At 41.0% G+C, this 25,434-nt stretch overlaps 2 protein-coding genes across 4 annotated transcripts in view; both read right to left on the bottom strand.

Annotated features, from left to right (window-relative positions):
* The window catches only part of LOC136856382 (BMP-binding endothelial regulator protein-like), a 55,592-nt gene extending 52,389 nt beyond the window's left edge, over window positions 1-3,203 (bottom strand). For 2 of the 3 annotated variants that reach the window (XM_067134208.1, XM_067134204.1), the window contains exon 1: window positions 2,576-3,158. The gene's annotated coding sequence lies outside the window, so the exon portion shown is untranslated. Of the gene's footprint in view, window positions 1-2,575 lie in introns of all 3 variants that reach the window. The other variant, XM_067134205.1, reaches the window with a different exon arrangement.
* Window positions 3,204-13,379: 10,176 nt separating this feature from the next.
* On the bottom strand, window positions 13,380-25,395 carry LOC136856384 (nephrin-like; the record flags this gene model as incomplete). The annotated part of the gene is given in 18 exon segments (XM_067134210.1): window positions 13,380-14,676; window positions 14,803-14,943; window positions 15,623-15,744; window positions 16,262-16,567; window positions 16,727-16,922; window positions 17,119-17,147; window positions 17,150-17,230; window positions 17,442-17,578; window positions 17,759-17,918; window positions 18,081-18,234; window positions 18,346-18,476; window positions 18,738-18,876; window positions 19,840-19,994; window positions 20,230-20,436; window positions 21,080-21,205; window positions 22,560-22,774; window positions 23,413-23,544; window positions 25,229-25,395. Coding segments are annotated over 18 exon segments (3,219 nt in total), but the record flags the coding sequence as incomplete, so codon positions are not given.
* Window positions 25,396-25,434: the final 39 nt, after the last annotated feature.

The raw sequence follows: 25,434 nt of genomic DNA on the forward strand, positions 1-25,434 counted from the left end.
TGATTTTGACGTATTTTGGTCTACAAGTTCAGAGGTTGCTGTAGATTTTATGTAATTTATATTAGAAACGACATACGCCTAAGAATTCAAAATTTCAAGTGATTCTCTTACATTTTTTGCAACTTTAAAAAGTGCTTCCCTCTCACATTTTGGGACTTGCAACTTTTAAAGTACTTCCCTTTCTTCCATTTTGGAATTGCAACTTACAAAAGTGTTTCCCTCTCTCACATTTTGGGACTTGCAACTTAGAAAGTGCTTCCCTCTCTCATTTAGTAGCCTGCAACTTTTAAAATGCTTCCTTCTCTCATTTTGCATTTTGCAACTTACAAAAGTGCTTCCCTCTCTCTCACATTTTGGGACTTGCAACTTAAAAAGTGCTGCCCTCTCTTCCATTTTGCACCTTAAAAAGTGCTTCCTTCTCATCCATTCTGCAACTTAAAAAAGTGCTTCCTTCTCAACTATTCTGCAACTTAAAAAAAGTGGTTCCCTCCCTTCCATTTTGCAACTTTAAACAAAAAGTGCCTCCCTCTTCCATTCTGCAGCTTGAAAAAGTGCTTCCCTCCCTTCCATTTTGCAACTTGCAACTTGACGGCACCTCTTAACGTTAAACCCTGCTCATCTCTAACGTATTTCCTTAAAGCTATTTAATTACGAGTTGTATAATAGGCCTATCTTCTCTTTCAGACCTATTTTCATTTTCCAGAAGGAAAAAGACCTTTTTGTGAATAGGCAGAGAGAGAGAGAGAGAGAGAGAGAGAGAGAGAGAGAGAGAGAGAGAGAGAGAGAGAGAGAGAGAGAGAGTGCATATTTAGGATCTGGTTGAACTGTCAAAAACCCGAATGGAAGAATTCTAGATTATATTAAAAGTTCTAGAAGCATTTTTTTTAAAAATCAAGCCTGTAGGCCTAGGCTCTCTCTCTCTCTCTCTCTCTCTCTCTCTCTCTCTCTCTCTCTCTCTCTCTATATATATATATATATATATATATATATATATATATATATATATATATATATATATATATATATATATATATATATATATATATTATTCTGCTTTATTAACGAAAATATAAAAAAAGCAATTTGGCTTAGGCCTAGATAGGCCTACGGGTATGTCTACTAAACCACTGTTCCACTTTCCTGAAAGGTATGTGGGTATGCTTTAACCTTTCTCTCCCTCTCTCTCTCTCTCAATGCGACCCCCAACAGGCGACTCACCACCTTGAAAAGGAGGCTGAGAGAGAGAGAGAGAGAGAGAGAGAGAGAGAGAGAGAGAGAGAGAGAGAATCTTGCCTCTCATTCCGTTCACAACTACTTCTTTCATTCGCCTTTTCTTCCTCCCCCCCTATCCCAGACCCGGCAGGGGTACACCCTACCCACCCACAAATACCCACCCATATGCCCCTCTCCCGCCCAGCCACGTGCCTGCAGCCCCACGCCCACCCCAGGGTCACCACGTATCATGGTCTTAATCTCAAACAGCCCTTTTAAAATGCCTTCCATGCGCCACAAAAGCGGTGGAAACATACACACATACACACACACAAACACACATACATTAACACATACACAAACATACATTAACACAAACACCCTACAATAATTAATAAATAAATAAATATATAAATGAAAAGCTTAATTGAATGTTGGTCTATTTGTGAAGGATCGTCTGGGCTCGTTTGAATGGGTTGCAACTTGTTTCCTTGCAGCTTGGAAAAGTGCTTTCCCTCTTTCATTTTGCAACTTGCAACTTTGGAATGTGCTTTCCTCTCTTTCATTTGGCAACTTCAGACTTAAAGAGGTGCTTCCGTGTCTTCTTTTTGCAACTTGCAACTTTTCAAAGTGCTTCTCTCCCTTCCTTTTGCAACCTAAAAGTGCTTGCCTCTAATCCATTTTGCAACTTGAAACGTGCTTCCCTTTGGTAACTTGCAACTTACAAAAGTGGTTCCCCCTTTTTCCATTTTGCAACTTGCAACTTAAAAAATGCGTCCCTCCCTTCCATTTTGCAACTTGCAACTTGCCAAGAAGACCTCTTACGTAAAACCCAGCCCAAGGGTTCGAAAGCACTTGGGGGCACTTGTCAAGAGTCGTAGCTCAGAATTGTGACGTCTGATTTCAAAGTCTTCATAAAAGTGTCAATAAAAGCGTCTAAAAGTGCTTCCTGGTGGTGACGAGTGGTGATGAGAGGTGGCAGGGGTGATGGTGGTGATGTTGGTGGTGGTGATGTTGGTGAGGGAGGGATTGAGGGAGAGAATGAGGGAGAGAATGAGGGAGAAAGGGAATTATGAGCTTTGATAAGGATTAATAACATTCCTTCCTAGTGGTGGTCGTGATAATGATCTGTAGTGATGATCATTGATGGTGACGATGATGTTGGAGAGAGGGAGAGGAAGGGGGAGAGAGAGAATGAGGGAGAGAGAATGAGGAGAGAGAGAATGAGGGAGGTGTGACCTACACCTGGGCATGCGAAGCGTCCCGCAGAGAACGATGCTGCCTGACGTACGATTATTAACACGAGAAATATTAATAAAAAAAAACAAATACCAAAAAAAAAAGTATATAAAAGGACCCTTACCTGGAAATCAGGTTTATCTTTATCTCTCTCTTTCCCTCCTCCTCCTCCTCCTTCTATTAATCCTCTCTCTCTCTCTGTTTCTCCCCGCTCTCTCACTCTTTTTCTCTCAATTAAAACGTCCGATTTTTCAATGGCGACACTTGGACCTCCTCCTCCTCCTGCCCAGGGCCAGTCATAATGCAACCATGGCACTTATTTCCGTCAGGTGGGGCAGGGGGACCAGTCGCAACTTGGGCAAGTGTTGTGAAGGGGGTGGGGGGGCTCTCCTCCCCCCCTCTTCGGGGGTATGAGAGCCTGGGCACTTTCTTTCTCCCTAAGCACCTGCAGCAGGAGAGGTTGCTGGCGGATTCAGAGGTATACTCCTGTCCCCCTTCTTTTTAAGGAAGGGGGGGCCTTCCCCCCCTCTTTTCCGGGCACGGATATACACTTCACACACACACGAACGGCGGGCAGGGGGGAGAGAGAGGGATGGAGGGGGAAAAAGGGGGAGGGATTAGAAGGGTGCAGAGAGAGAGAGAGAGAGAAAAGAGAGGGAGAGCGCGAGACGCGTACGTCAGCACTCCACGACGCCGTAACCACTACTGATTGACCGTGAGCAGGAGGAGGCTCTCCATACCAGTGGTCTACCCTCCTCTCCTACCGGTACTACTACTACTACTAATACTCCTACTGCTGAATCCTACTGCTGCTGGTGGCCCTGATATCCTACTGCTGCTTCTGCTGTCGATGGAGGAGCAGCAGTAGTAACAGCAGCAGCAGCAGCAGCTGTGCTTTAAAAAAAGGAGGGAGTACTCCGTCGTCATCAGGCATGTCCTCGTACTAATGGCGATGGCGATTGGAGCAGCGGCGATCTTTCTCCTTCTTCTTCTTGAATTAACTAATCTATTTATTTATCTGTTTATTTACGTAACAGCTTCGTTATAAACGAGTATTTTTTTGGTAGGTTAAACGACCTTCGTTATAGATGGATAATTCTCTTTCGTTAAATAATCTCAATAGGTCTACCTCTTCTTCTCGTAGGTTTAAAGACGACAAATAATAGGAAACTTAGACCTAACCACAAATCCTCACATTATATAATCAGTAAAATCTGTCAATTTAAATAAGTTCTGTCTTGAAAGATTCTGTCAAATTTGACAGATGAGATCTGTAGATCTATATGAATCTATTCTAAGAAGACCTCGGCTCAATTTTGACAGAACTCACTTCGAAACTTATAGAGAAATTAAATCTTTCTTTTCTGTCAATGGCGCGTCTTCTTACAACTGTCTATAAGAGCCCACAGTGTTAGAAAGGATATTATGGCCTCTGTCAATCTGACGGGCTCTGATCTGATTAACGGTCTTCAAATGTAGAAAAAATGGACCGTTATTAACTCATTTCAAAGCCTGATTTAGAAGGATTTTGTTTCGAGACAGAAATGTTTTAGACGGTCATTTTTCAAAGCCTCGAATGTTTGTTCGAGAAAGTTAGGTCTAGGTTTTGGAGTACCTACAGTTTTCGAAGGCTTTCTTTTTTTAAACATGAATTGTTTGAGAAAATTAAGTCTAAGCCTTAAAGCTTTTTAAGACTTTCTTCTTAAGCCTAGACTGTTTGAGAAAATAAAGTCTAGGCTTTGGAATACGCAGCTTTTAAGACTTTCTCCAGCCTAGACTGCTTGAGAAAATAAAGTCTACGCTTTGGAATACGCAGCTTTTTAAGACTTTCTTCCTGAGCTTAGACTTTAAGACTAGGCTTTTACGCAACTTTTTAAGACTTTCTTCCTGAGCCTAGACTGCTTGAGAAAATCAAGTCTAGGCTTTGGAATACGCAGCTTTTTAAGACTTTCTACCCAAGCCCGGATTGTCAGCGCAAACTCTCAGTGGTCGAATTCGGTAATACGCGCATGGTCAATCCCTCTTCAATTAGGCTAATCAGGCTTAATTGAATCCTATCCGCCATATTGGATAGGATGCCCCAATCGAGATGATTAGAGATTATCGCGGACTTGCAAAAAAAAAAAGGATTGGCTTTTGACGAATCCTTTATTAGATTGTTTCCGGGTTTAGGGACTTAGTCCTACGCCATTCTCATCCGGGCAAGTTTAGGGAGCCAATGGTTCCTCATTTGACCTCTGACCTGTATGGAAGAGGAGATTGACCTTGACCTGGTGAATCTATGTCAATATATGTGACGTATACATTACATATATATATTTGTAAGAAGTATGAAGTCTTAATATTGAAAATATATTAAAATCAGAAGGACTAAGATAATAGCTAGTCGTCTTTAGGTCTATGTTACTCTCTCTCTCTCTCTCTCTCTCTCTCTCTCTCTCTCTCTCTCTCTCTCTCTCTCTCTCTCTCTCTCTCTCTATATATATATATATATATATATATATATATATATATATATATATATATATATATATATATAATATATATATCAACTATTAACCAACGACTAAAGCCACAAGAATGACGTCACAGAACCAAGACGTTCGGACAAAAGATTTGAAAAAAAAAAAAAAAACCGTTAAAATACGTAAATATATCTGCGGTAATTCCGAAGTTATATCCGTTTTCGTTACATAAAAAGTGAATAAAAAAAAAAGGTGTTAGAACAGAGAGGAAAACGTACCAGTGACGACACGGGAGACAAAGAAAGGTATAATTATTATTTGCGCTTAGTCAGTCAGTCAGTCGGGAGGGAGGGAGGGATAATTTCGCCAATGGCTTCTTTGTTTGTATGGGCGCGTTCAGGTCGTCCTGTTTTCACCTATATATTTATTTTGTTATTGTTATTATTATTATTATTATTATTATTATTATTATTATTATTATATTGACTCAGTTTTAGTAGGAAAACTGTTAAGGATAATAATAATATTCGCAATTTTCCTAGGCCTATGCAACGTCCATTGCCCATGGGCCTACGAAAGAAGAAGAAGGTGAAGACGAAGAAGAAGAAGAAGAAGGAAGGAGGAGGAGGAAGAAGAAGAAGAAGAAGAAGACGCAGCGCATTCGACCACGAACGAAAAATAATAAAATAAATAAACATTCGAAAATCATACAAATACGAGGATTTTTTTTTTTTTTAGACGCGCCTCGTCATAAATCAGATTCAGCTTCTTCTCCGAGGCGCGAATTCATGACAGCGGAACGAATTGACAATAAGAGGAAGGACAGAGAGAGAGAGAGAGAGAGAGAGAGAGAGAGAGAGAGAGAGAGAGAGAGAGAGGTATTAATTCATCCATCATCGAATGCGAGTGACGTCACGGATACAAACGGTCGCCATAGCCGGCCCGTAATGGTCTCAAATGTCCTTATAAGTCCGCTAATTCAATTTCCTATAGCGCACCAAACGGACGCGTACAGTCACGTACCGTAAACGGTACGATTTCCTCTCGATGCCTCCCCGAATTTCGGGCGTCAGGGTTATAAATAGACCCAAAAGGACCGTCTAGAAATTGGGGTATTTCATACAAATGTCTGGAGTTTGCTGGGATAAGTGGCAAAGATTATTTATTCTTTTGTTATTTAAAATGATTCGTGACTTTATTTTTTGTTTTATTTTTGGGAGGATGTTTGGGGATTGTGGATAGTGTTTGTGTGTGTGTCTGTAACGTATCTGTTTGTTATAACAAACTTTACTATTAAAATACATGAATAAAATACAGTTTGAGACGCCATGACATGTTTACAAATCCATGTTAACTCTAAAGTCTTTTTTCGTTGCCAACTCTCTTGTCCACCTTACAAGGGACTGAGCAACTAAACAAACAAACACCCAGGATGTTTTTTCTCCCAGTCAAGGTTAAGGTCACGGCGCAACGAGGGAGAAATGATCGGAAATAATCGTATTTTGGCGAAATTTGCTCACCAAAACAGCCCCATGTTTGCAAATACCGAAGAAAAGTTAGGCCGCGTGACTTCGGACACACACACACAAGGAAAGGCATCTCACTGCGCATGCGCGTCTGTGTTAACGAATGACGTCACCAAATTACGAAAATAGAAAAAAAAATTACCTGATATACATACAAGAGGTTTGTTCCTTGGTAACTTCTTGTAGTGGTGCAACCCAGCCGTCATTTGCGAGAGAAGCATTGCATTGTGGGAGGGGTACCTTATACCGGGATGGGGGTCGGTTGTTGGATATGGGGGGCTACTGGTGTAAGGGTGTAGGATCATAGGATAGAAGGATTCCCTATTGAAGGATGTGCCCGCAAATTGCTGTAAGTAACCTGAGCGTGACAGACGAGACGGGGCTAGGGAGAAAGTTGATCGCGGGGAGATATAAGGAGTTACAGAAGAAATAGACTAAATTAGGAGAGAAAGAGAGACGGGGGAGGAATATATATATAAAGAATGACCTCACGGCGTCAGAACGCCAACAGAGGAAACAGACGGTAACGAGATATAAGCAGAAACGAGCCACAATTGGAAATAGATTGAGCGAGGGGCAGATGAAAGGGGGGTGGAATATCGAGGCGATTATTGCCTCTGCAACGGCCCACCGCCTTTTCGGCGGTGATGTCATGTACCCTTGTCAGATGGCCCTTAAGGAGAAAGAGAAGAAGAACTGTAAAATAGTAGAATCAACTGACAGATGAAAATCGTGGCTGGAAATTTTGTGAATAAAGGTCCTGGTTCCTCTCCCAAAATGCGGGAGTGTAAACACTGAATGATTTTTTCTCTTTTTGTGGCGTCGCATGGACGAATTTGGCGCTGAATTGTCTGATATTTGTTTGATATTTATCTTATTTCATTTTTTTGTGAATTCTTTCATTTCTCGAGTTCTTGAAAGCTTAGGACATGTCCCAAAATGTGATGACATTTGTAAATGCATTTTTGTGCATGGGGACAATTTTCCAGTGATTTATTTGGGTTCTGTACAGAGAGAGAGAGAGAGAGAGAGAGAGAGAGAGAGAGAGAGAGAGAGAGAGAGAGAGAGAGAGAGAGAGAGAGAGTCCAGAAAGCAACGTATCCGCTCTCTCCTCACTAAAACGTCAAGATTAAATCAGATCAGAATATATTAAAAATCAGGAACAAAAACACTGACATTCATCCTGTGGTCCAAGAACGACTCGAAAAATAATCTGCAATTTGCAATAACAGTTTTTTTGCAAAACGTCACGTTTTGACAGACGATGAATGAAGCGCTGGAGGAGGGGTAGGAGGAGGAGGAGGAGTAGGAGACGCCAAGACCAAGATTCCTGCAATTCGGGAAGAAGAGGAAGAACTAGAAGCCCCAAAGATGAGTTGGCACACCAACAATGACGCCATTCTTGTTTTGCCTTCGAGGTGGAACTAGTGTTTTTTTTTTTTTCCTGGTGTTTACCTTGTTAACAGTCAAACAGGTAGGACAGCCATGTTCCCCGTCCAATCATACTGACTAATCTCGACAGATATTGGAGATTATTGTAGCCTTACGTGAGAGAGTTTCCCCCCATGGGGTAATGGCGTCTGTGTAGACTCACTCTGGAGGTGCTGTAGAACAGAGGGATTATTTTGTGAGAGGCGATGGTCTTTGTAGAGTATATAGTGATTTTAAGTGATTAAAATAGTAATTATCTTAACGGGATTATAATATAATTGCCTTATATACCTGTTCCGTCTCTCATTCTGTAAATTTTCAGCTGAAAATCTTTGTGGACTCAGTCAACAGACACTAATCCCAAGTGGGCTCCAAAGGAGAGGAATCAGTCTGCACACACACACACACACACACACACACACACACACACACACACACACACACACACACACACACACAGAAAGTTACAGGACAAGGTGATAAATAAATAAATAAATAAATATGAGAAAACAGAAAATGAAAATGATGAACCTGTATTTAGAAGATTCCACAACTGCACTGGGTAAAATATCAACTTAATACCCTATACCCAAGTTCTGCAGCAAAATGCCCATTGGTATGGTGAAACTGAGGGTATTTTTTCCTAGATTGCTGCAAGGGAGTAAGGTTTAAAAAGCCATTTTCCTAAACAGAAGGAAATATATCATAAATATTTCACTACAGGTGACCATTTTCACTCAGTATAGAAAAAGCTAGACCTATGCTTCTTGTCATAGTCTGTACAATACACAGATCTCTGTCACAGTCTGTACAATGCACAGATCTCTGAAGAAGGAGATTGCTACTGCGGGACATCCCAGTAGTGTGGACCGTTGCACACTGAGTTTTGTGTGGTCCTAAAGCCAGTTTGAGCCTGCCAATCTGTGGTCAAAATTCCCCTGGTTGAGAACCACAGGTCTAGACCAATGGTCGTCATCTCTGGAAACCCCATAGGCTACTCTATGACCTTAAAAATGGCTTCCACAGGACAAAATAAACTTGTGACCTGATAAAAGCCTCATTCACAACTGGTCAACTTCTCCCAGAAACTCTAAGGTGATTTTGCCGGGTGTGGCATAAGGCCCTATCAGGCCTATCCCTCGAAAGTGGTCTCATTTCCTCTCTCTCTCTCTCTCTCTCTCTCTCAAGTTCTCCATTTCTCACGGGTGATCTCAATTGCAATTTCCCCTGCAGTTAGAGGGGGTGGTCAGTTAAAATTCTCCCCTCCCCCCCCTCCGTAATCACCCATTAGTCATACCCTGGGTTATCAAGTCTCTATCTCTTTGTAACGGCTCTTCTCTATAAATACCTCTTTCTGGGGTCTCAGATAATAAAGAAAGAAGAAGGAATTCGAATATATTAACGTTCTGTTGCTATCTAACCGTTTTAACCTGGTTTAGTCCTGTAGGGAGAATGAGAGAATTTTCCACGGAGAATAATAATAATAATAATAATAATAATAATAATAATAATAATAATAATAGTTACCCCTAAAGTATAGAATTCGCCACCTCAGTCAACCATATTAGAGAGAGAGAGAGAGAGAGAGAGAGAGAGAGAGAGAGAGAGAGAGAGAGAGAGAGAGAGAGAGAGAGAGAGTTCTTAAAACTAAGTAAACAATTCTCGTCTCTGTAACATAAGTCTAGGAGTCGGTCCTTCAATCTTTCTCTCTCTCTCTCTCTCAATCTTTCACCTTGAGAGGTGGAAGAAGAAGAAGAAGAAGAAGAAGAAGAAGAAGAAGAAGAAGAAGAAGGAGAAGAAGGAAAAGAAGAAGAAGAAGAAAAATAACCCACAGCGTGAGAAGCACGGCATAAATTCCACCGATACGACCTCAATGAAAGCCAAATTATAAAAAGTTTTGATAAGGGAGCCATCCTGGGACGAAAGACGGAGGGGAAGGGATCCTTCCGCCATCCTATAGTTCCCGCATCCTACGCCAGCTGTCCAAACACGCCGTAGGATGTCGCGGAGTCCTCGGGAGATAACAATCCCACCCTACAGGATTAGGCAGAAATGGCGACGTTCGAAAGCCGTTATCTCCTTCGGCGATCTGAACTCTTCGGTTATTCGAGCCTCCCATTATACACGCTCTCCTTTCTCTCTCTCTCTCTCTCTCTCTCTCTCTCTCTCTCTCTCTCTAGAGGGTCCTGGCCCAGATAAATTTCGGGAATTGGAACCGGAATCGTCATGGGATTATTCCCGTCATCAAAAGCGGCTTCGTTCAAGAGCGTAGGATGAGTGACGCTTAACGGATCTGTCAACGCCAATGGGGCGTTAAACCTTTGAAAGAGATATATACAAATATTAAAATAATAAATAAATAAATGTATTTTCTTAAATATTTCTTTATTATTTATTCTATTATATTTTTTAATCCATTTTTAAGGCGCCAAACCACTGACCTGTAATGTCAGCATAGGGAGCAAGTATGTATTTGACAACATAGGTCTAGAGAAGTTAAAAAAAGTCATTTCATTTATTGAATTTTCAAGATAAACATTTCATTATCACTTTCAGTTTTATGTATCTCATTTTCGTTTTGTATTTTTAATTATTTCGTCTTTATTTGGTAGTTTTAATTCGTATTTATGTTATGGAAAACGAATGCAAAATAAACTTGACAGATTTTAGCAAAGCCGGATATACTACGTAGGCCTATAAAACATTAATCTTATATCCTGGGAAGTCTCTCCTCTTAACAGATATTAATATTCATAACTGACATCTTTTTTTAATATACATAAACGATATTAAGACCAGACGCTAAACAAACTAAATAAATAAATAAAAACTACAAGAGTCTATAAGAATGGCAATAGGCTCATCTCCCTCCCTCCAACCCCAACTCGCAATATGGCGGGCATAAACCACCCCAAAAACAAGACGAAATTGCCACACGGGCCTCTTCATAGGTCACGTACATGGGTGCAGGTAATTCGGCGAGTCTAGATTAGCGCCGGAATACCCACGGGTCTGTTGTGGGTATAAATATTGGGGCGAGACAAGGAGGGTATGTTTGTTTAAAGCGTGTTAGAATTTTATGGCAGCCATGTTCTGTACCCGACTCCCCATCCATTCCCAGTCCTTTTTTTTTCGTTATAAAAGACGTGTATGCTCGTTCTTCTTTTATATGTGCGCTTATGCGCGCGCAATTGCGTTATTTACGTACGCAGAGCAGCTTTTTTGATGGTTTATACCAGCAATTCTTTCTTAAAGCTAAAAGAACGGTGGCGTTTGCTATACGTCTAAATCTCCATTTTAAATTATTATTTTTTATTTTCCCATTGCAAATTGGGCCTTCGTGAATTATTGCAATTGCAACTTTAATGACTTATGGTATATCATCTCGCTGGTGATAAAAAAAAAAGTATAAAATAAAACCTAAAAAAATATATAATATATAAAAATTTAATTTTCTCGTGTCAAATTGGGCGAGAAATTCCCGTAGAGTTTTATATTTTTTAAATATAAAAATAAATTTAGTCAGATATTCTATAAACAATTTATATTTGGGACTCACTCTGGCGTCGCAGTTCCCGTGGTCATTGACTGAGGGTAGCCTTGGGTATGGTCAGTCTGGTAATGGGCAACATTGTCGCCCTAACCTTAACCTGTAATGATGGAAATTTACCAATAATAATAATAATAATAATAATAATAATAATAATAATAATAATAATAATTTTAAATCAATATTTTCCATTGCAAAATATATCTAACCGTAATGAATATTGTCGGGACTTATTTGAAGAACTGAAATAGTGATGAATAATAATGAAAAATAATGAATTTTTCAACTGAATATAAAAAAAAAGAAATAAACATGGCGTCCAGTGGATCTTCTTCCACAAAAAAAAACAATAAATATCTCGCAATATTTCGGTTGATTTATCAAATTACCTTGCCTATATTACATTATATACGTAATTTTTTATATTCATTAAAATAATTTCAGTAAATAATGATATTTCTTTGAGGAATCTTAATTAAAATGAAAAAGAATTGCTTACTTCTCGTTGGATTGATGGCCGCCATACGACAACGCTTCGTAAACTTGTAAATATTCGTTATTTTCCTCATTAAAAACAAGCTGAATCGCCATTTCTTGCATTAGGAGAATCCTTATTCATTGTGTTTCTTGAAAATGGAGTTTGAGTTGTTTCTCTCGTTACAATTATCGATGAACTGCGATATATGTAAATAAACTTTCTAGTAAATAACTATTATGCGGAGAGTTGTTTTGCCTATAGAGGTTTATCTTGTTTCGTGACGTCATATTTAGGGCTAAGACGCTGTCTAATATAATAATAATAATAATAATAATAATAATAATAATAATAATAATAATAATAATAATAATAATAATAATAATAATAATAATAATAATAATAATAATAATAATAATAATAATAATAATGCAAAAGAAATTAATGAATTTACATGAAAAGTAAATATTTGCATCTTAGAAGCAATTGCCGAGATATGTGGGCAACATATTATGCATTATGCATGCGGTTGCATTTGCAATCATAGCAACATATGTAGAATACGATGAAAAATGAGAAGTATTCTTAAATAAACTCTTATTAAATAGGCAAAAAATATATAGAAATATATAGGCTAACGATGCCATGTAACAGGTTAATTAGAAGCCCATTAGGCACAAGAATGCTTTCCTATATAAACTTCTGTATTATAGGGAAGCATTTATAGAAGGGAAATCTTTGTCTTAACTATATACCTAATAGAATTTAATCTATTGTATGTCTATAACCTATAGAAGCCATTTATAGAATGTAGGTTTGCATAGGCCTAGCGTTAACTGCATGTTGCCATATGGTGGGCTATGTATTTCTGAGATAACTGCCCATAACCTTACCGTAATTTAGGGTGTCGTACCCTGACCTGACCTGACCTACCCTGATCTGTTAGAGGTTAGGGCTTCCCTCCTCAAATGGCCCACCTCCCAAATAAGCAGCGATTATATAGACTAAAATACCCCGAAAATTGAATGTATCTAGTTTTCTATAAATTACATTATAGAAAACGGATTATTTTTAATGGTAGACCATAGTAATTTTAATTCTACCTTTCACTCTCTCAGTAGCCCCAGATATGTTCAGTTAAACTGTCATTTTATCCTGACAGTTACGTAAACTGTAGGACTGTTATGTCGTATATTGATGTAATATTGATTGAACTGATGGAATGAGGTGATTAATTTGAAATCTGACATGTAATTCTTGATAAATGAGGGAGAAATTAAGAAACTATCTTTCCAAGACAGTTTCAGTTCAGAAAGTAGGACGCCAGGTAGAAACTGCTGAAGAAGAAGAAGAAGAAGAAGAAGAAGAAGAAGAAGAAGAAGAAGAAGAAGAAGAAGAAGAAGAAGAAGAAGAAGAAGAAGAAGAAGAAGAAGAAGAAGAAGAAGGGGCCTATCTCCGGTGATAAACGAAAGAAAAATTAGTCTCATTTCTACATTTTATTTCCAAATTTTCGTTTTTTTTTTTTTTTTTTTGAAAAATCACATAGAAACCTTCACATCACAACGAGAATTCCGTACGGAAAAGTGCGTAAAGATACAGTTACAGTTGTATAGAATACAGTTTCCGTTCCTTGGCTGTTGTCTTTTTTGAAATGCAACGAAAGGAAAGAAAAATAAAGCTGTTTTTCAAAGATGGAGAACGGGTATGGCGTACCAAGATGGCGGACATTGTAATCATGATTCACAGATGGATTCTGATAAACGTTAAATTAATATTTTGAATAAAGATGAATGAGAAATCAGTTAGGACTCTGATAAACATTAAATTAAATGTTAAACAAGACGAATTAGAAATCAATTAACAGGGTTAAACGTGACATATAAAACCGTGAATATTTATATACACATATACGTAATCACAGATAGTTATACACTTAAGACTTACATGAAATACGGACATTATATGGCCAGCTCTCTGTGTGTATGTGAACACACAAACACACACACATACAGGACAGTGTCAAAAACTTGGTAGTCCTATAGATATGCATTCTTAAATTGTCTTTTTTCAAAGTTCAGCTCTGCTATCTGCTTCGCTCAGCAGCAGAGACAAAAATAATTGTACAAAATGGCTGCGACGCGCTTAAAATTCCTCGCCTCAAACCGCGCTCTCTCTTTTATGCTTCCAGGGCCACTCGGCCGGTGCTGACTTCAGCAGCTGATGGGTCGACTGCGCATCGACAGCCTCCGTGGATCTCTGCTCCCTCCTGCTGCCGCCGCGGCTGAGCGATGCCGTCTGGTAGCCCGGCTTGTTCTGGGACATCCCGGGTTGCGAGGACGCTACGGAGGCTCCGGGAACCAGGGAAACGTCCTCCACGGACTTACGGAAAGACTTCGCGGAAGCCGGCGGCAGCTGCCCGGGCGCCGAGCTTCCGCGTTGAGCAAACGATTTCGCCGAACCCTTCCTGGGGAGGGTCTGGATTCCCGTACCCCCCTGTCTCCAGGCCCCTTCGTCGTAGGGCCTGTGGACGCAGCAGTGAGACGAGCTTGAGCCGGCGGTGACGGGTTTCGGCAGGGACCCCTGGTGAGCTGGGAGTAGGTGTGGGAAGCTTTGTCCAGGGGCTCGCCCACAGGGGCATGCTTTGCACGCCTCCTTTCCCTCCTCGGCGGGTGCTGCGGAACACCTCTTGGGGTTGTTCAGCTCGACGGTAGACGCGAACTGGAGGAGGTTAGCCTCGTACCTCTGGAGAGCTGGAGACCTGGTGGGTGTTCTCTTCACCTACAGGAAAAGGTGGATGTTCGTAAGTAGGGTGATGTCTGCATGGCTTAATTGAATAAATGAAAGTCATACAAATTCATGTCAGTTCAAAGATGAAAGGAGTCCCATAGCCTCTGTGGCACCTACCTGTTGGAGTCTGTTGTCAGAATCAATAAAACAAGGCACTTCAGAGACCATTTTTCCTGGTGTATGAGGGTTGCCAGAGGCCTCCGGATAACTGTAGGAATGTTCTTGGTTCATGATCTGCTTGTACTGCGCCCCACCTTCCTTTCGGGCAAGAGACAGAGAAGGGGTATTATGATTTACAAAATTTCTTGCTGTGGGTATTTTCAGACATTCAGTGAAAGAAAGGTCTGGTTATTTCAGTTCTTATCCATCTATCTTGGTGTTTCTCTTTGGCCTTTCTCCTAGCAATTCGGCAGTCACTCCCATTCCTTACGCTGTACCAAACCGTCTCTGTTCCTTACTCCTTCCATCTTTTTTACTCCGTAAATAACTTGCAGACAATAATATCTCACTACATGCCCCATTTTTATTAGTATAGAAAGAGTTGTCTCAATTATCCTGTTTAATCTAGTGACCCTAATCTGTTCTCCCTGTCATTGGAATGACCCTGCTACCTTCTTCACTTCATTCAGTCTCATATCTTATCCCACCATCTCCCATTTCATCCACACCAAAATAACGGAATGAATCTGCCACTTCCGCTTTCCCCCATCCATGCATCCTGATTTCTATTTGGCCCCATTCTCTTACTTTGGCTTACTGAAAAAGGTTCTCTCAAACTGCCACCAGTTTCTGCAGCTTCTCGCAACTACCAACCGTAGTACCTATTTTTTGGACAAAGTTGATCTGTAGACGTACTTCAGGAGTAAGATGCTAAATGACAAACTTAAAAGAGAGAAAAAGCAACAGTTCAAAAGATCGTTAAGGAAATTCTGCTCACCGAAGAAGTGGCTGATGTCACCCTGTTGGTGGAGGCTGGATACCGCTTCTCGCTGTCCATCGTCATGTAAGGCGGCGAGGAGATGGTCGATATGTCCCCGGTTTGCCCCGTCCAGGATGGAGCTGTGGTAGAGTAATAATACAATGACTATTTTGAATAATGATGCCAGAAATGGAGCAATTCAGATAAATCCACTCTCATATTTAGTGACAGAGACTACTCAGTATTCACTCTTAGACACAACCTACTGGCTGCTAGTAGTGTTTGTTAAATTTATATTCAAAGCAATCAATTCAATGGTCTTAGCTGGAGCAAAAGGTAAATGTTGAAGATGTTAGGGTATCGATGAAGGTCAGGGAGGGTGGCAGCAATTCTGCTTCACTGGCCCTAATCTGACTACCCTCATGACAACAAACGAAAAACTAGCAGGAACAATACAGTAGTATTAGTAGTAGCAGAAAGGATTATCCTATGAAACGGCTCCCTGAAGAAGCTCCCTTCATACCATTCATTTTCTGTCTAGAAAGATTTGTGATAGCAAGATACTAGGTAGTAGTGGTAGTAGTAGTATTAGTATAGTAGTTGGAGATGCTTTGCCTTTGCAACAGCTCCCAGAACTCACAGCAAAAACAGACTCACGGTCGCCTATCAGAACAACGTCCGGATTGGAGCCGTCCGGAATGGTGATGATGTCGGACAGAGCAGCAAAGTCAGACGACGCGGTGGGATCCCTGCTGTGGCTGGAGTGGGTGTTGGCATCCATTTCGCTCCCGCTGTCGCAGCCGATGACGTTCCTGCTGCCTTCGTCGGGGGGGATGGCACTGCGGCGTACCTTCAGCCAAACCAGGACGATGGAAGCTATGACGACTGGGACGAACACCACCACTGCTCCGATGAGCACGGCCAAGGGTATGCTTGGGCCTCGGTCTCTGTCACGCGTTGGTTCTGCTTAAAAATGTACGCCAGACATTATATATAAATCTTACATGCATGTAAGCAGATATAAATGAGTACAGGCATATGTACATACACATGTAACTAAACTAAACATGAACATCACAAACTGCAGAGTTGGCTGGTGATGTAACCCTCTAGTTGACCGACCTGCGCTGGTTTCCTCGAGGCTCTCCATCACCCTCAGGGTGTAGGCATTGAGCTCCATCATTCTGGAGGCGCCCTTTTCGTTGAGGGCAGCCAGAGCAATCCTGTAGGACGTCGCGGGCGTCAGTCCTCGGACGCTGAAGGAGGGGAAGGAGTGAGTCACTTCCTCGACGGGCACCGTCGAGCCGACTTTGTATACCTGAGGAGAGGACCGGAAAGGGTGTGTCAGTACCAAGGAATAATTGTTTCCTTGTATCAAGGCAATTAAAGGGACAGTCTAGAATAGATTGTCAGAATTATAGGGATTTTAATCATTACTTTGTACACCAGGAATGTGTGTGTTGGGATTCCAACAGAGAAAATAAAACAGATAATGGTGGAAGACACTCACTCACCTGCAGCATGAATGTCTGCTGGAGGCCCCGTCATCGCCCGGCAGACAGTTGACCTGCAGGGAGCTGATCGTGACGTCGAATACACGGCAGTTGTGCGGAGGATCCGGCTTCCCTTTGGAGGAAAATCAGCGAGAGCATAATAATCATCTTGTTATCAGATATTTGTCTCTTAAAGTAGGTGGGCAAGAGTTGGATCAAGGTAAAGTTAAAGAAAATGGCCAATTATGTGACCATGTTGGTCATAAGTAAAGATATCTGAGATTTACTCGTGAGAAACTACGTTACGGACATGCCTCCGAACACACAGACAGAAGAACGCTTACCCGCAGCCACTATCTGAAAGACACAGGGATGCTGTTGCACTCCTATGGAATTGTTAGCCCAGCACAGAAGCGTTCCGTAATCGAGCTCATTCATAGGAGTGTAATTCACGCGGGATTCGGTGCCCACAACGCCAAACCTTGGAGTAGAAGAAATCAAATGAGATTCAGGATGAAGTTCCTTGTCCTGAGCCATTTTTGACATGCTTATGACATTCTACTCTTGACTAACTACCAGAAACCCCAATTCTCTTCTCAGATCAATGACCAATCATAGCAATAACAACACGATAGTAATGGTAACGCTCAAGAAACCGGACCTGCCCGGCGGAACGTCTATCGCCTCAGCGGTGTTGTTGAAGGTCCACCTGAAGGTGACTTCCTTGGGGTTGGCGTCTACCTTGCAGGAGATCTCTGCGTTTTCCTCTTTGCCCACAGAGTGCTGCTGCTGTCTCTGTTCAGTGGCACAGACGGGTGTGTCTGTGGGTGAGGAAGGTTGGGGAAATTGTCAGAGAGCTTCTCAGGAGCAGCATGTAATTGACCCTGGAGGTTGGGACCTAAAATCGATAATCGGTCACTACTAATAGTGATAAATCTAATAAAACTCACAGAAATAATACCTATTATCTGTCCAGTACTCACATTTGACATCGAGGTGCAGGGGCTGGGACACGGAAGTGCCTCTTACGTTGGTTGCGTGGCAAGTGTAATTGCCACCGTGTGCTCTGGTGACACCCTGGACCACAAGGGACACATTGGACAGGATCAGTCCGGGTCCAGGTTTGAGTACCGCCCCCTTCGGAGAATAAAAATTATACGCTTAACATCAGCGCATGACAAAATACAGTTATAAGATTAAACATTATCACCTATAGATTAATAATAACAACAATAATTAAAATCTTACATTATGCTTCCAGACCACGTTAATGGCCGGAGGCTTCGAAGCGACGGAACATTCGAAGTAAACATCGTCTCCTTCCTTGATCTTCTCCGGGTCGAGTGACCTCCCCAAGTGGACGTTGACTACGGGCATGTCTGTTGGGGGAAGAGGCATGAGATCTAGATGTTTCCTTTCTGATTGTCAGTCCCTCTGTGTTTTTGGGGTATTAGACACAGAGAGAGAAGGACGCAGACCACGCCTTGTCCCATTCTGTCCTTTCTTCAACATGAAAGAAACTCGCAATGCACTAGCTCTCACACAATGTAGGAATGCAGTGAACAAAACAGCATCAAGTATCATCAAAATGCAAAACAAATCTCAAAGGATGATGGAAACAAGAGAGAAACAACACTCACAATTCACAGCAAGGATCGTGGAATCCTGCACCGCCTGATCCGGGAGCATTTCATTGGTGGCCTGACAGATGAGCATCGCCCCGTCGTCCACAGCCTTCGGGTAGAAGTCCAGGATGGAGAGCGTCACGTTCTGTTCGTCGTCAGATGCTGTCCTTGCAGAAAATTACAAGAAGAAGAAGAAGAAGATGGTAGGTTCTGGTTTAATTGAATCCAAGTTATTGCTGGACTGAGCAAAGTGAAAGTTATTTTTGGACTGAGTCATTTCTGAATTGGGTGAAAAGGATTGTTTTTTTAGATACCAATGAATCAAATGTCATTTCTGTTTTAAATGAAAATGGACTGATTGAATATTTATTTCTGCATTAAGTAAAGAAAGATAATCTCTTGCCTGAGGTTGAACTTATCTGTGGAATGGGTGAAATGAAAAAGTTTCTAATGGACTGTCTGGAAAAGAAAGTTATTCCTGAAGTGGAAAAACAATTTAATTCCTGCTGTGATTAAAATCAAGGAGACCACTTTCCAAACCAAAAAGCAAATTAACTTTCTGGGCTGAATGAGAAAATATTTTATTTGTACTGAGTGGTCAATCACTGCAGTCTCCTTCAAAGAGGTTTATTTTAGGACTGGTTAACCAAAAAATCCCTTCCATAAATGCATGACCAACAATTCTGGTCATCATTTAACACTACTTTCCATATAGAGTTATCTCAGAAATGAACAACAAAAATTTACTAAAAACCACATTGTCCAAAAACCATCATGTTACAAGAATAGAGGACAATCATATAGTAAATAAAACCAACCACTGAGATGCCAAGGCCATCTTGAGATTGAGCAAGCCATTAAAAAGAAACTTTAAACTAATCTTGTCTTCTTCTCAGAGTGGGTGGAAACGAACGTTTGGTATGGCGACTATCAAAGTTGCTGATGGAATAACTTTAATTAACAGCTATATTTTCTTAAGAACATCAGTGAATGTACAAAAGAATATCAGAAAGACTGATGCTGGAGGAGACTGCAAGCAGAGACTGCAAGCAGACACAAAATAAAACGAATGAAAACTTCCTAAACAATAGGTCATGAAGTACACAGGCTAACCTATGCATACCTTAGTTTCTGTAGGGTGGAACATCTGGGACCCCAGCCACCACAGGACGATGGGAGGTGGTCGCGACCCCCAGATCTGGCACTCTGCTTTTGCTTCCTCCCCTGCCCATAGGGTGCCAAGGTTCTTGACCCTCACGCCCATGATACGAACTGTAGAGAAGATGTGGAAGTGTTTATTAAGCGTATCGGCTGATATTCCTCACTCTCTCGAATGATCACCAGATGACGTCATGCTTAGGATTCCATTCATGTTGGATTTGATTAAGGAACTGGTTAATCTCATCTCTGTTTTAAACATCTTACCAGACACAATTCAACTTCCATACTAACCAAAGTATTGTATGAGAACAAAATGGATATTATCCGAGAGAGAAGACTACTTTACGTTTCAGCGTGACGGTAACCGACTTGGTCGAAGGTCGCGTTTTGTTGGTGTTGGAGACAACGCAAGTCAGATTACGGCCGAGGTCATCTCGTGTCAGGGGGTCGAAGGCGAGTTCGTTCTCCACCGTCCCTCTTTCGCTGCGGAAGACGTACGAGTCATCCAGCATCTGGCCGCCTTCGTACCAGTGGATGGAGGGCGGTGGCCAGCCTAGGGAATAATGCAAACAGGAGGTATAATTTGGGTGACAGACTGGCCTGAGAAAATGTGAATTTTTAAGCAAATGTTCTACAGAAGTTTCTTACCAAGATGAATTAAATGTAAGTGTGCATTCACTGACATCCATCAATGAGAATATTTTTAGGGTTATGGAACTCCTTTTCCCTTTGATTGTCATTCACAATTTCCCCTTTATAGGAAACAGCTGAGGTGGAGGAGACAGATAGTAAGATGCTCAATACGTATGCGGGCTTTGACGCTCTAAAAATCTCACGCATATATGATCCATCAGGAAGTAGTATGTCCATACCAAATAAATTTAAGATAATGTAATATTCTTTCCAAGGGAAAAGGTGTCACTATCGACCTATCATTATTTGTTATACTTGTTGCTATTAAACTGAATATCTACAATAAACATTTGATCAAAAGATGGATTAGTTCTTTCCAAACTAGCAATTGCAAAAGTCAAAATGAAAGCCAACTAATATTCTTCTCTTTTCCTTCTCCTACAGAGCATTGAGAGAGAGAGAGAGAGAGAGAGAGAGAGAGAGAGAGAGAGAGAGAGAGAGAGAGAGAGAGAGAGAGAGAGAGAGAGAGAGAGAGATAAGACAAACTCACAAGAAGGACTCACCATCGTCGTTACTACAGACGAGAGTGGGCCGAGACAGTTCCTGGAAGGGTCCCACTTCGTTCCCACTCGCCTGGATGAGAGTCAGATTCTCAGCTCGCCAGCTGATTCTCACTTCCGTCGGTGGGACTGGAACAAGAGAGAATGCTTAGCAAGTGGTCCTTGACACCAGAAGTCTTTGTTCGGAAAATGGGAGATTCTAAGTTGGTATGAAAAGGCTGTCAGGTGTAACTGCCTTTACTGTGGACAAAAGGGATTGCAATAGCAATTAAAATGTGGCTTGGTTCATGGACTAGAATCCATTCTGGAAATAAAGAAGGTTTAGTTTGAACGACGAGACTCTTAGTTAGTGAAATATGGTTCCATGTCATGGCTGATGTCTTTAGCTACCAATGAACCTCAATCAGGCATCTCAGTGTGATTCAAACTTTGGCAAAGCTGGGATGAGAGTTGTTTCATGCAGAATTTGAGAACTGGGGGAGAGAGTAGGAGAGAAATAGGCCTAAAAGTTATCCAAAGTCACACAGAGTGAATGATTAATGAACTGTGAGATGGGAATCAAATATGTCTTAGATTTGTCACGCCACCAGTCTGAAAGAAGACAATAGGGTAGTTTCTGCTTTCAAACAAGTGTGACTTAAGAAAGTTTTCAGTCCTCCTGACCTGGTACAGTGTAAAGTAGCAAAGTAGCACTTTGAAAAACAACTGCAGTATTATATTTTTCAGTGAGGAGGCTAATGTGTACCTTAAAAGAAGAATTAAGTGAATATCAAGAAAATCAACAAAGCCATTTCATCTGCAGGTTCTGCCAGGAACAATATTTAAAGAGTTAAAACAGCCTTTGTCCTTTCAGGCAGATAGCACTCAGGTGGAGCCTTGCATGCAACAATGTTGGGACCATATAAGGTCAGAAACTGGTAGGTCACTAGATTCAGAGGCACTGTGATGCATAAACTCATGGTATCTTTTCCTTCCAACAGGAGACAGATTCTGAGGGGGAAATTAGCTTCCCTTTCAAAAGTGAGAGGTGGATTTATTTCTAATAAAGACTGAAAATTCCTGTTAAATACAGATAATAGACCAAGTGCCAAGGCACTGATGTGATCAAGACATATTAGGCAGAGTAAAGTTGGTCCACAAATCCTACAGACTCCACACCAGATGTACCACATAACCTGAGAAGCTGAGAATACTTTTGAATTTACCTGGGAACACTGATATAAAAAAAACACTAGTGCAATCTCTGTATTTATCATCTGAAAGCTTAATATGGTGGGCTCTTAATAAGCAGCAGAGCTGAAAGTATCTGAGCTGTACAGCGCGTATACGTTACCGCATCGTGCAGGATGTAGGCCTAATCAGCGTCTGCGTACATTCGCCACAAACCCATATTTCACTATGTGAACAAGATTCATTTATTAGCATTTTCATGCAATAGTAACCAGGAATAAATACCAATTCTTCTATACTGCAGATGACTCACCGTAAACTGTCAAATTGACCCTGTAATTCAGGGTGGGTGAATGCAAGAAGTCCACCCGGCACCTGTAGATCCCGCTGTCCTCGGCGTCTGCATCTTCAATGATCAGGGCAGCCGGGGACCTGTCTGTCCTGAAGTTGGTCTTCCGGGACAGGGTGGAGTTGGCGTCAGGCTTCGTCTCCCTCGGGCGTCCCCTCAGGAGCTCGCGGTAGTCGTAGCTTTGGGAGACGGGTTCGGACAGACATGTTATGCAGGCTTATACGCATGTTTGTTTATATAGACACACACTCATGCACACAGATGCACTAAATCAAAAGTGGACTTATTGTTCTTTAGAAGATTTTACCATAAATTAAAATTTTAGAGTGAAAAATCTAACATATATTTTTCTGGTGTGGTATTTGAGGGTTAATCAAAGTTAGGCCTAAGGATTGCCTGTCATAAATTTTACTTAATGCAACTTGAATTGTTTGGGGTAAATATGATTAGGTTACTGAATTTCAATGTCACTCAAAAGTCATCATAGAAAAATTATTTATTAATATACTAAAGAATATGAAGTTACTAAGGGTAATGTTATTATATATTGTTATTATTGTTCCTATAAGTATCTGTTCCACCTAGGAGGAAGGAAAAGGAAGGGAATTAAAGGTGGGAGGAGGAAGGAAAAGGAAGAATATTCAGGCTCAAAATGGCAGCAGAGAAAAGGAGTTAATGAGTCTGGCAGTTGGGGAGCCGTTACAAATCTTACTGATGTGTCTCCTAGGTAACCTGACACGAGGATTGTGAGATCCTTACTCATCCTAAAGTTCTATTTCTTTCTGAACATTTCTCTCGCTAATATCCAAAAGGATACCTGTACAGAGGCGTGTGGAGTCCTTCCTTAATCCACAGGATGATCTGCACGGTGTCGCCGGGGCTCGGCGACCTGAGGTCGCACGGCAGAGCTGCGTCTTCCCCTCCACGACGCTGACGCTCGACACCTCGACTGAAGAAGAAGAAGAAGAGGAAGAGGAAGAAGAAGAGGATCGACCATCAATAAATAAATAAATAAGTAAATAATTAATGAATAAAAGAAAGGTACGCCATACTTTCAAAGCAAGATTTGACATTCAAAATTGGGCTGACGTATCGGCGCAAACCTCGACTCATATACCAACGGATCCGTTATTTTTAGACTTCTGGGACATTAAAAACCACGGGATAATCTTTTCTTATAATTATCGAATACTTGAGGCCATTTTGTTTGATCTAATTCATGAATATTCGAATGGAAAGCACCAGGTTCGTTTTCAGTATCTTCCAGAAAGACGGGAGAAGAGGAAGCCTGAGCGAATAGCAAACAGCAACATTAGACCTAACCACCTTATCTATACATCATTCTCATTAATATTATCACACCAAACAACTTTATCAAGTTGAATCTCTACTTATAAATGTATTTAATTCAATTTATACATCCCCAAGACTTAAATATATAAATTATAATCAAATTTTATTCCCAGGACGAATGTAAACAAACACCGATGACGTCATCGAACACCTTGCCGACAATTCTGTTCGCTGGCGTCGAGCGACGCTTCTCCCTAATGGACAGTTCAGCTTTAAGTCGTTTTTCCCATCCCATTCCGGGATGGGGATGTGATGGGATGCGATGGGATGGCTTCTGTGGGATCGTTTATCCTTTCCCCCACCCATTTTATACCCACAATGCACCTTCGGCATCCCTGAGATAAGTATTTTGCTTATAAAGTAAATTTAACTGGGGCTGTAATCTCTCAATCTTTAGACACTATCAAATATAATTGCTTTAATTCATAAAAATATCTTTATATTCTGTTTATATTCGTAGGCAGACGGGAGGGGCAATCTGTTTAGTCTACTCTAGCTAAGCCATGTGTAACCTGTATACACCTATAAACAGTTTATAGTGCTAAATTTGGATATATTTATTATATATGAAGCCAATTGAATTACTGTTTATTGTGCTTATAAAGTAAACAGTTAAATGAATTAGGCTTTATTGTAATAAACAGTTGAGAGAGAGAGAGAGAGAGAGAGAGAGAGAGAGAGAGAGAGAGAGAGAGAGAGAGAGAGAGAGAGAGAAAGCAGAATGATCTTTCCGCAACTTAAAAAAAAATGTTAAAACTTATGAAAATAAAAACAAATAATTATGAAAATAATAAATAAAAATAGCAATAATGTTAGAAATATTAAGTATATGAAAATAACAGAACAATAACAGAACAATAAAAATAAAAATAACATTAATAAAATAAAACTAAAAATCATTAAAAAAATAAAACAAAAATAAAATAAAAAATTTTTTTAAAAAATCAGTGAAGGTTCCACTTTTGGCGGACCGAGTGACATAATCCATGCTGGCCACAACGAGCAACCAGTCACTGAGTCTTTACGAGGCCGTTTGAGGTCGTTATTGTCACCCCCTCCCTTCCCCCTCACCCAACAAATGGTCCTCCTGGTACACGTGGATTCCGTAAGTCAGGCGCGGCATAAATAATTCGTTTACGCTCATGGTAGCTTATTCTCTCTCTCTCTCTCTCTCTCTCTCTCTCTCTCTCTCTCTCTCTCTCTCTCTCTCTCTCTCTCTCTCCAGGAATACACGCCCGTCCACGCATTTGAATAACTCATAACAGAACGCCCATACTTACTTTTCCTTTTCAATCTCCGCCAACCATTCCTTCCGAGGACAGTTTTCTGGATCTTTCCAGAATCTCCACTTTCTGGAAAGACGTGGTCTTGATTGTCCTCGATTCCAGAGGTTCCAGGATCTGGAATACTGATTCCCGCGTCTGGGAAGTATGTTCCAGGTCTCCCGTCATGGAGTGGGACACTTCTTCGAGTCTTCATCCACCTG

The sequence above is a fragment of the Macrobrachium rosenbergii genome, chromosome 35 (assembly GCF_040412425.1).
Source record: "Macrobrachium rosenbergii isolate ZJJX-2024 chromosome 35, ASM4041242v1, whole genome shotgun sequence".
NCBI lineage: Eukaryota > Metazoa > Arthropoda > Malacostraca > Decapoda > Palaemonidae > Macrobrachium > Macrobrachium rosenbergii.